General features: G+C 39.1%; 1 protein-coding gene across 12 annotated transcripts in view; it reads right to left on the minus strand.

Annotated features, from left to right (window-relative positions):
- The window catches only part of AP-1gamma (adaptor protein complex 1, gamma subunit), a 792,649-nt gene that overhangs the window by 537,302 nt on the left and 242,994 nt on the right, over nt 1-12,353 (minus strand). For all 12 annotated transcript variants that reach the window (XM_067141824.2, XM_067141823.2, XM_067141830.2 and 9 more), the window contains one exon: nt 1,448-1,686. In XM_067141824.2, the coding sequence (XP_066997925.1) occupies nt 1,448-1,686 (239 nt within the window). The remainder of the gene's footprint in view (nt 1-1,447; nt 1,687-12,353) is intronic.

A 12,353-nucleotide genomic window follows, 5' to 3' on the forward strand; every position in this document is an offset into this window, starting at 1 on the left:
TCGGGAATCACTGCTGGCCATTCCACCTCTTGAATGTCCAGTTCTCACAAGACAGCTCTGGTGATGCGCGCTATGTGAGTCCTGGCATTGTCGTGCACGAGTACGAATTCAGGGCCAACACCGTATGCAGCAACCAACACATGCTGTAGCAGTATCTGCTCGATGTACCCCGCAGCGGTAAGATTACCACGGACGACGACAAGATCCGTACGGCCATCAATACTGATGCCACTCCGTCCCACACCATCACAGAACCTTGTCTGAATCGATCGCCTTCCTGGACAACATTTTATACATTTAAAGATATTGACAAGGTAGACTTCATTGTTGACCTGACCATCTGATTTGAGTACCATGTCAGCTAGCCTGTTGAAGACCACATAGAGAAGCAGAACTTCTACATGCATCCACCATACCGTTCTATAAAAACAAGTACCAGCTGGCTAAAATTGAGGGTATTAGCCTAATGGTTGGGGCTCGTGGCACCATACATCACTTGTTCTTGGAATTCTCAAAAATGTTAAAGCTGGCTATGAACAGCATTAAATGTATAGTTATCACCACCATACATGGGTCAGTAAACATCTAAGATCTCAATTGTTCAGAAATTCTCTATTTAAAAACTGTTCTTCCACAATATTTCTGCAAGACAGAAATTTCTGTATCCTGATATGCTACACTTGTCAATTGTGGCAATCTGTAACTGTGAAAAGTCATTGATTCGTTCAAATAAATATACATCAAATCAAAATTCGCCGTCTGATTTCATACCCTTTTCTTGTCAGAATATTTTATGAGAAAATTCTTTTCTATCTTCACATTTGTTTTGTTCATGAAACAAGACATTAGGGTGGAAGACAGAAATCTTTGTGAACCTATTTTTGCTCATGGTAACCTGATCATCCAAATGTTTGAATACTTTACTTTTGTGTTTGTCCTGTGCTTCTGTTCTTTTACCACTTGTATTTACCTATCCTTCTTTCTTCTTATCCTACACTTACCCCACATCAAGACTGAAGATCTATCAACATGGTCCTTCAATGAGTGTTGCTGCCCGTGCTCCTGACGAAACTGGGAAGCAGAAACGAGCAAGTCAGGGGCTGAGAAGAGATGGATGCAAAAGAGCTGGAATTAATGAGTAGAGAGCTCATCTATTTGAAAAGGAAGTTTATGAAGATGTGGAGATTGTCCTTGTCCTGTTGCATTCCTATGCTTGTACTAATCTCCTATTTCATTTGCTCCATATTCCCACACTGACCTGCCGTTGTGTTCATCCCGTTATACCGTATGTGTTCCTTTCTTATTCCCCCACCCCATATCTCTCTCTCTCTCTCAATTTGACACACATTGTTCCTTTCCTATATCAACAGCACAGAAAATTATGCAAAAAACGATAAAATAACGCAAGAAAAGAGGAAGTATCATGCAATCATAATGAAATACTTACCATGATTTTTCTCAGAAAGCAATGATCGGGTTGCTGGAAGAAATATCTCCATAAGTTCTGGCACTTTGCGAATGATACGAAATGCACATAACGCTGCCTTCTTGCGGATATATGCATTTGGTGATTTCATAAGTCTCTCTACTTCAGCAGCCAAATCACGAGACATTTCTGGAGAGGCAATGGCACCCAATGTACAAAGAGCCAATCCAACCACAAACTGTGTTGAACTGTTCAGATCGCTATAAAAATGAAAAACAGAAGACTATTATCAGAGTTATACTCAGAAAGAGCTTTAACATCAATTAGTAACAGAGAAGAGACCATCATTGATGATGAAAATGGTAACTGTAATAGTGCATTGTTCAAGTGGTTCTCAATTTTTTCCAATAAAAATACTTAAACAATTGGACTAAGCTAAGTATCCCTTGCCATACTACACCTACATAAATGTGTGTCAAGCATGTCTGTATAACTTAAAAATCTGCAAAAGAAGACACTGGCTCACGAGTCATATACAGTGACAAATATTGTTAAAAGAGACACAACAAGTGATTCTGCATATTCTGGAGCCTCACACAAAACAACATCTTTCCAAAAAAATGGTCTGCGGTTTTACTTATATTGTTCCAAACTTACAATGCTTGCCTGCTGAACATTGCATAACTATGCTCTCAAACTACGGAGTCTTAGGCAAAATCTGATCAAGATCTACGATACTTTAAATACAATCTACTTTATCGAGGGAATGTGCCCAACATGGTCATCAGAAGAGAGACCATTGTCCTTACCCTGACAGCATAGTTTCCAAACTTAACCTTCCTCATTTCATTTTGTTATGAATAAAACTGCAACTATTTTATTACTCTAATTTATTTCAGGATAACCCAATAAGTGTGTGTCCACTTGGTCGTACCACGTCTTCGATCGGTTGCTCTCTGTGCTCGTACTCTTCAGGCCAGTGGCACGTACATCCTCTAGTCTCCTTGTCAGATCCTGGCAATACCCGTTGGTCGGTACAGGATGGCCCTCAGGTCAGCTGAAGCCTGAACCCACCGGAAGGTGCAGCTCTCCTTCACTCAGCGTCGCTGCTGGTGTAAATCCCATAGCCACATGTAATGCAGACTGGTAAGCCAGGGGGACCAGGGAAAGGTGGCAATCCCCGTTCTTCAGCGTTTCCATCCCAGCATCAAGGATCCAATTCCCTTCTAACCCCACAGTGACAACTCGGCAGAAAACTTTGTGTGTGGCTTGACGCAAGTGTAATAGACTAATATAACTTGGAAACTATATTCTTTAAACTATAGGTAAATAATGCAAATATTGATTATAATTTTTATGATTGTTATTACAGTAAAACCTCGTTAATTCGAAGTCGTCGGGACTCAAAAATCAGACTTCGAATTAACCACCAATTCACAATGCAGAAGTACCAACTCTTGCCGCGTTACAAAATGTTCTAAGGTCCGTTACTGCATGCAGTTAACCTTGATTCACAGTTTATACCTTTCAAATGTCATGAAAAAAAGAACTATTTCCAAAATGTATCTAAGAAGGTGCATTTACAGTATTCAAATAATGCACTTGGATATCTCAATGACAAACATAACCTCACGCAACGAAAGAAAAAAAAAAAGCACGATTCAAAGACGAGAAGAAATCTATGCTGGCTCCCATGTGCAAGTGCTTTATTCATTGGATTACTATACTGTATGCATTTTAGATGCCTTGTATTTACACAGAAAGTACCCGATGACCTTAAAATCACACACAGAGAGAAACCTTCCGACGAACGGCAAGACTGAAGACACAGTTACGAGAAGATCTCATCGAAAAAGGAGATTCCGAAAAGTCCTTTATCAAGGTGGATGAAACATAGGACTCTGCCACGCAATAGGAGGTAAATATTACCAAGATGTGCTCTAACTTAATAACCACGATGAGGCAGTCAATGACAAAATCTCAGGCGTTTATTCACGAGTTAATTCCAGCTTAACGTAAGTAAATGACAACATTTCAGGCGTCAATTGTGGCCTAACAAAACGGATTGCAGATCAAATTTCGAAAGTAAATGACAATATTTCAGACATAATTTCTCAAGCTAATACAGTTTTAACCAGACAAATATCAAAGGCCTACCTGCTGGAACAGAACTTGCAGTCTTCTGGACAAGGTCTTCGGGACAAAGCGTCGACCTGCGGAACATGCTTTATCTCGTGGAGACCTTTGTCTTCATTTCTCTGTCCATTGCAGGTTATAAATCTCGTTCCGTACTGATGGCTATCACTTTACAAATAAATAAAAAGTCTTACACTGTCCTCTTTTTCAAAAGGCCATCTTCAGTAGGCTGAAACATGTTTAGACATTATCCCATCTAATATAGATGGTTTTTTGGTATTGAAAAGGAGTACAGTATAAGATTTTATTTGTAAAATCTTTCTCTGTCCGTCACCCCTCTTCTTCTAGTCGTCCCCCAACTTTCTCTGGCCGTCTTCCGTTTTCTCCTGGTGGTCTTCTGAGTTCGTCTGGCTGTTCAGAATATATAGAGATTTGAGGATTTCCACACAATAATTAATACAATTTTTAATTACTCCCACTGATTATATTTTTTAAAATATGCAGTACATATTTCATCTACTAGGAGACATCTTCAGCTGCCTCATACAGTTTAAATTAAAATAAACATGATAGCCATTGACAACGATCTAGTATATTTACAACTTTTTAAGTCCTAGATTCAAACTAACACATATGCACCGAGTACATTTTAAAAGATGCTTAGAACAAAACCTGAGTCATACAATGACATAAAAATCTTGGCCACACCACTTGAGGGGAGTCAGCTGTTTAGAACAACAAAAGGATACTTATCTTTTTTGAATAATGCATACATGAATTAAACAACTTTTGTTACTGTAATATTTCAATACATCGTTCTTTTCAACCTTGAGGAATTCTCCGCGCTTCAATCAGGATTAATTGCGGAAACGTATAAACAATGTAGTTTATATTAATCATAAGCAGCACATATTTTACTTTGAAGAGAAGATTTTAAAGTGTAATTATTTTAACTTCAAAAAATAGTGGATGTATTTTTAAGACGTATTCTGGATTTCCTTTGCATATCCCCAGTACTTCATTCCAAAACTACCTTCTTCCACTCTTGTTCTTCACATACTGGCCGCCATCTTGGTCAATCACTTGACTCTACCGCTCCCCTGACGTCTGTTCTATTTCTCGTAATATCCAGAATTAACTTACATTCATATAAATATGTGCCACCTACTTACCCCAGCATGTTGAAGAGAGGCTGATCCCTGCTGGATGTGCGAGCATGTTATCTTGGACAGAGATGGTTCTCTGCTCCATCTACTGCAACTATCTTCGAGGTGAGAAATAGAGAGCAAATAATGTGATATGTCTTATTATTCCATTCTTCAATTGCCGATGGAGTTAGGGAGAATCATCGACTTACAGACCACTATTTTTCATTTTGTGTCAATGGGGTACAGACTTTTGAACTACTCTAAGGCCCACATTGTCATTCAATGCATTCAAATTGTACTAACCTTTAAAGTATTATGGAAATCCCCGTGTGTTATGTACTCACTGCTTCGGTGCATCTAATAACAAAATCTTGCGGTCATGTCTCTCGGTTCCCTAACTTCCTCCATGCCCCACCCTATCCTATATCTTCCTAAAAAAAAATTGTATCATTCACAGTACAGAGTTCCCCAAGATAATTTGTATAAAAATTTATCAATTTTAGCTTCTACATCATTATTCGTTTAGGAGTTTTCAGTGAATTTGATGGTTGATCATGTTAAATTAGCTCTTTTTTTTTTTTTTTTTTTTTTTTTTTTTGCCTAATTTATATTGCACTTATTTATTTTCCAAATATATTCCCTTGGCACATTAGTGTTTGTAAAATTACCAGCACAGATGTATATACTTGTATGACCTTGGTCAACCGCTTTACTGAAGTTGTCTTCACCACCACTGATCATTTTGGGCTAAAATTTTTGTGTAACTTATCTTAAACTCACAGTGGAAATTATTCCTAAAATTGTTAGTTCTTATCTTCCGCTGGTTGGAAATGTGTACAGTATATTTATTGGAGTAAAAGTAACTGTTATTATTGAAACTATCATTTCCTTTAATTTAACTACATTAATCATTGCCACACTCTACATTCCCAGAACCCTCTGGGTTTATGATTTGATATTCCACTGTGTATGCCTGCTATAATAAGGGTTTTTTTATTATTATTTTTGCTCTCCTTACCTGTTCTCAATTGTCGAATTTGGACTCGCCCAACGACTCGTTACAGACTCTAATTTTATGACTCAGATTTTGTTCTAAGCATCTTTTAAAATGTACTCAGTGCATACTCATCAGTTTGATTCAAGGACATAAAAAGTTGTAACTATACTAGAACACTATCAATGTCTGTTACATTTATTTTAATTTAAACTGTATGAAGCAGCTGAAGATGTCTCCTAGGAGATGAAACATGTACTGCATATTTTTTTTTATATAATTAATCGCTAAGAGTGATTAAAAATTGTATTGTTCAGGTTGAAACCCTCAAATCTCTATACATTCTGAATATTCAAGGTCAATACGGAACAACAATGAAACTTGTAACTTGCAATTCGTCTGGCTGTCCGGCATCTCATCCTGGTCATCTTCAGTCTCCTTCCTGGCCAGAGAGAAGGCGTCACCTTCTAGTTGGCCCGCCCCTCCCCTTTCGGGAGACGAATGAAAACCTTCCCTAGTTCAGTCTTCTTTCGGCTGTCTTCCATCTCCTCCTGGCCGCCTTCCATCCTCTTCTGGTCATCCCACATCTTTCCCTGGCCGTCTTCCATCTCCTTCTGTCTTTCATCTCCTATATCCAACTTCTCCTGGCTTTCTACTATCTACTTCTGGCTTTCTTCCATCTTCCTATAGCCTCCTTCCAATTTCTCCATTGCCATTTTCTGGTCTTCTTTCATCTCCTTGTGATTTTTCTCCATCTCCTTCCCCATCCTCTTCGCCATCATTATCATATCAGACAGAGCATTCAACTCTTTGAAGCATGATGGCTACCTACGCCGACCACATTTTGACACAGTGGTTACTGGCACTAACCACCTATTCAGTCATAAGTACCCTGCCATCAAGTTTTTTTGAGACTAACTATGCTCTGAGTAGTTACCTAGGAGTCCAACAGATGGCAGGCTGTGATCTATTGCATATATTTCCCACCAGAAGAATAATTAAACACACAAATTTGCAAAGTTGTTTGTACAGATCAATTAAAAAACATATCTTTTGTAAACACTCTAAACTTTGGCATAGATCTTTTAACACATTTTGATAAGTTATAACTTGAGGTAAATTTGCTATGTAAATATTTAAGGGGGTGACTTTTGTTGTGCAGTAAGTGGTTAGTGTTGCTGAATACCATGCAACTCAACAGGGTGTGTAAAAGGTACCTTACTAATATTCCATGCTAATGTTATTAATCTGTGTAGCCATTTCATCTCTGCTTTCCTACCACATTTCACAATTTCAGACCTAATTTTTTTATTCCTGCTGCTTTATGACAGTAGGGATTATTTACCACCTTTTCCACTTCCACAAGTGTAATTTCACTAATATCATTGTTCTTACCCCCATGAGTCCAATCGTTTGTGATGTCAACAGGGAGTTTTCCTTTTACTTTGAGAAGATTTTCAAAATAATTCCTCCACCTGCCCTGTGATTCGCTGGCCTCGCAATGTACAGGTAGCATACCTGCCTCTTATCTGCAGAACCCGGGTTCGATTCTCGGCCAGGCCAGAGATTTTTACCTGGTCCTGAGGAGTATTTATCCTACGTGATTTTGAGGTACTATCTGATGGTGAGATAGCGGCCCTGGTCTACAAAGCCAACAATAACATTCAAAATGCACTTAACTCAACAGATGGTTAGCATAAATCACACCACCATTATGACACCAAGAATTGCACGATAGTCAGTAGAGGTGACCATCTATACATTTGTGTTATTTTAGAGGGTGTGCTATATTTTGACATCAATGGTGTAATCTTGCTTTTTGTGCCTAATCTCAAAATATTATTTAGCAGAAAATATTTATTTTTTATTTTTGCAGTGCATAAAAGGGCTAAACATGCTGCTTCAAATAAACCTGCAAAGTCTGTGATTCACACTGATTACAATGATGTCTCACTCTCACACCAATTTGTTATGAATAAAACAGTGCCTGTTCGGTTACTATAGTTTATATCAGGAGAGTGCACATATACACCCACATGCACAATTCTATTCAGCCATGAACGACTACACTTATTAATTGCTGTCTATTTTCAAGTCTCTGCTCTTCTCACACAGAGGGTGGTCCAGCTCATTACTACCTGAAAAAGCTTTATTCCTGATTGATAACCTTTCACTTGCCTTAATCAGTCCAGTCACCCCACACAGCAACTGCGTAGACAGGATTGAACATAGGGCTACTCGCCACACAACACACGAATGCTTAAAGGAGTAGGGTTTACCATAAAGGAAACTATGTAATTGGCGTTTGCCATTGGTCGCGAGGCTGGTCACAACATAGTGAAATTTGTAATAAATAATAATAATAACAACAACAACAACAACATCAACAACAACAACAACAACAATAATAATAATAATAATACCTCCCGCCGGTGGTGTTAACCCCTGGTGTGAGGGGATATGCTAAGAATGGATATCATGAATCAGGAGACTACTCCTGATTCTGAAAGAATGAGCAAACTAAAGGAGAAATAAGTGGCAAAGCATTATGCAGACTAATGACTGTTGCTTGCTCATCTGTTTAGTGCGCGGAGCCAACCGACCTAGTATTCTGGTGTACTACTGTCACTTGGCCCTGATAGCACGTCACTTTGTGCTGAGTGCGCGAGTACCTTTTTCTTTTTGCTGACTCTGGTCTACCTCCCAACTATTTAGACACCGATCTGCGATTTGTTTGTTCACTTGCATCATCACTATTTACAACTACGCAATCTTCTAAATACACTTTCTTTTCACACAGATATCTCTTGGCACTAAGATATTTGTTTGAACCGTTTTCACTGTTCCACTCCTTAATTAACCAAGCAATAACTTTTGGAATATCCTTATGTTTGCACCACGCTACTTGTTTCTGATTTAAAAATTTCTTCCTCAAAACCTCCGTTTTCTCACATTCCGCAGTCAGATGTAGATCGTCCATCTTCTTTTCAAACAGAATATACCGAGTTGTCTTTTCTCTTGATCCAACCCTTACTCTTATGCAGCCCTATTATCCACCAAATCAACCACCCTTTCCATCTATTATTTCCAAATTTTTTACTAATCTTAGAGACTTGGCGTACCTTGTACAATAAACTCAGAGAAGCTCTCTTGCCTCATTCCTCTAACAACCCTTGAGTTTTGATGTCCTTATTTCTGGCTATCATGGCTCTCTGCCCCCTGCTCCCTTTACCCTTCCATGTCCCTATCCTCTCCACGCAAGTTTTAATTAACATCAACCAACTCTATGTGTACATACTCTTTTTCCTGTTGCTTAAAGGCCTCCTGTACTACTGCACCACACTGTCCTCTCCTCAGTCTCATCAGATAGTTTAAGACCCTCCGAGTGCAGTCCACTTCCAAGTATTCTCCACATAGTAATGCCACCCCCACATTCGTGGTGCATTGAGGTAGCCTCATACATATTTTACTAAACTTATATGTGACTTGATTTAGCTAATCACTTTTCTTTTCCAGCCCCCAAATTTCTGCCACATACAGTACTTTACTCATCACTATCGTCCTGTACACTAGTCTCAATATCCCATAGCTTATCCCCAGGAATTTTACAGTTAAGATTTTGATCATGGAAAGTGCTGCCACCCCTGTCCCCTTTGCCTTTTTGATATGATCATTACCCCCTCCCCCCTTCTGTTTAGTACAACTCCTAGGTATTTTATCTTGTCTACCACTTCTATGTATTCTCCCTGCAACTTCCATTTCTTTTTGACTTTTCGCCTCTTGACTTTGCTTATAGTTAATACCTTAGATTTCTTGCAGTTAACTTTTAATGGCCACTTCTTTGCGTATTCCGATAGCTTATCCAGACTCCTTTGGAGACCGCCCCTTGTCAAAGCCATTAATATGACATCATCTGCAAAAATCAGGCCCGGTATCTCTAGATTGTACATAACCAGCAATGCCCATTTTTCTCTACCATGCCCTTCCAAAATGTCATTAATAAACAGTGAAAATAGCAGCGGTGAAAGTTTACAGCATTGTTTTAGCCCCATCTTACAGTCTATGGCCTGACTGATTAAATTCTCTTTTACCTTAACGCAGCAATGGACCTTCCCATATAACACTTCTATCGCTCGTATCATTTTTCTTGAGACCCCTAACCTGCCTATTTTTTCTACCAGTGCTCTTCTGCTAAACGTATCGAAGGCTTTTTCAAAGTCAATGGCTGCTAGATACATGCAACCTCTTTCACTACTTAAATATTTATCCAGTATCATCCTGACTGTCATAATATTGTCTACAGTTTGTCTCCCTTTCCGGAATCCTCCTTGAAATATTGATATTACTGATTGAGTTTCTGTCCAGCTCAACCTATTAGCCAAAACCCCTGCATAAATCTTACTCAGCGAGTCTAGCAACATTATTCCTCGATAGTTACTTGGTGTGTTCTTGCTTCTTTTTTTTTTCTTTTTTTTTTTTTTTAATTGGGCAGATGATTCCGCCTTCCCATTCTTTTGGAATGGTGCTGGTGTCAAAGATCCTGTTAAATAATTTAACTATTCCCTCCCTAATTTGCCTGTAATTCCACACTTTTTTCCAGCATAAATTATTTATTCCGTTCCTACCTCCAGCCGATTTGTTCTTAAGTTTACCTAATACCTCTTGTATTTCTTCTATAGAGATTTCTTTGTCTACATCATTTATACTAATTTCTAAATTACTCCAAATGTTTGTCATCCGGTCCTCACATTTCCACTTAATCCTGGTGCCTAACAAGACCTTGAAGTAGGTTACCCATTGGTCATAGCCGATTACAGCTTTCTCAACTCTTTTCCCTCCTGTGTTAATTCTGTTTATTCTTCCCCATACTCTCTCTGCTTGGTTTAATTTGCATTCCCTGTTGATCACCTCTGTTTGTTTTGTAATCCATTACTTCTTTCTCCCATCAATTTTCTTTTTGTATTCTTTCCTTAACCTACAGAAAGCTTCTCTGTCCTCCCTATCCTCACTTAGTCTATATTTTTTTAAAGCCTTTAGAACTTGGCCCATTAGTATTTTACAATCTTTATTGTACCACCCATCCATTCCATTCTTCCTCCCACCCCTTTCTTTCTCCATCCATGCCACCCTCCTTATAGGATACTCAATTAGGTCTAATGCCCTATCTATATTATTTTTCTCTAACGCTGCTTCCCACCCACATTTTATTAGCTGCACCTCCTGCTTCATAAAGTCCTCTAAGTTTCTAGGTGACTTCTCGGTCCATATATACTTGGAATAGCTTCTGCACCTCTCTTCCACTCTATTTTTAAACCCTGTCATTTCTGCCCCTCTATTCCTTTCTAGCCATACCCCTATCGGTGCGAGGTGTGACTATCAAGTTTACAATTTCAATCCTTCGAATTTTCCTTAGTATATCTCCTGAACACAACACTAAGTCAATCACACTTCCTCCTTTAGCAGTTATATATGTCAATTTCCCTTCTTTGTCCCCCTCCCAAAAGCCGTTTAAAATATAGAATTTCCTGCCTCACAGAAATCAAGTAACAACCCTCCATAGCTGTTTCTTTCCGTATCTTTGCTTCTTCTCTCTACCCTTAGATCTACTTCCTTTCCTTTGTAGAACATTGGCAATAGCTCCCCTATCCTTGTGTTCCAGTCACCCATCAGTAATATCCCATCTTCTTCGAACTTCTCCCTGATCATACTGACTTCCAAGAGTAGCTCCCCCAGCAGTTTATCATTCACATACGGAGAACCCTTGGGGTGACAATATACACATGCTATACATATCTTTCTTTCTTTTCCCTCCTCTCTTCATATATTACATCTTAACCATAACACTTCATCTAAATCATTCTCAATTTCCTCTACCAACTCATTAATTTCTTCCTTAATTAACACTTTATCCCCCCAGGCGCTCGTCCCTTCTCCTTATGTTTTTTCTTTGCTTTACTTTTAACTGTGAACCCAACCCTCCCCAAGATATCTCCGTACCCGGTTGTATCCAAGTCTCCAGTAGTGCTACGTCGTAACTTTCAACTACCTTTATCACCTCTTTATTGTTTCTTTTTCCTAGCAGGCCTTCTATAATTATGAATCCTACTTTCCATTCTAGTTATAGCTTACTCCCACTTCGTCCTCCATTACTTTCCTTATTCTTACTTCTTGTCATCATTAGCCTCTCGCCCTCTGCCTCTCCCCCTTCATATCTTGACGGTTTAGGTCACTCTTTCTTATCTACATCCTCTGTGCCCTTGTTTTTCTTACCCCACAAATCTTTTAAGCTCCTGCTTCTTCTCTTCAACAGCATGTCTCTCCCATTTCTATCTTCCTTCAATCAGCATCCTTCATTCATATGCCTCAGCCCCCTTTGTTCTGAATTAGGAGTTTTTTTATTAGTGTCCTCTGCTGCCCCTACCACCTGTTTTTTTTTTTTTTTTTTTTTTTTTTTGCTAGGGGCTTTACGTCGCACCGACACAGATAGGTCTTATGGCGACGATGGGATAGGAAAGGCCTAGGAGTTGGAAGGAAGCGGCCGTGGCCTTAATTAAGGTACAGCCCCAGCATTTGCCTGGTGTGAAAATGGGAAATCACGGAAAACCATCTTCAGGGCTGACGACAGTGGGGTTCGAACCCACTATCTCCC

This window comes from Anabrus simplex, chromosome 2 (assembly GCF_040414725.1).
Source record: "Anabrus simplex isolate iqAnaSimp1 chromosome 2, ASM4041472v1, whole genome shotgun sequence".
NCBI lineage: Eukaryota > Metazoa > Arthropoda > Insecta > Orthoptera > Tettigoniidae > Anabrus > Anabrus simplex.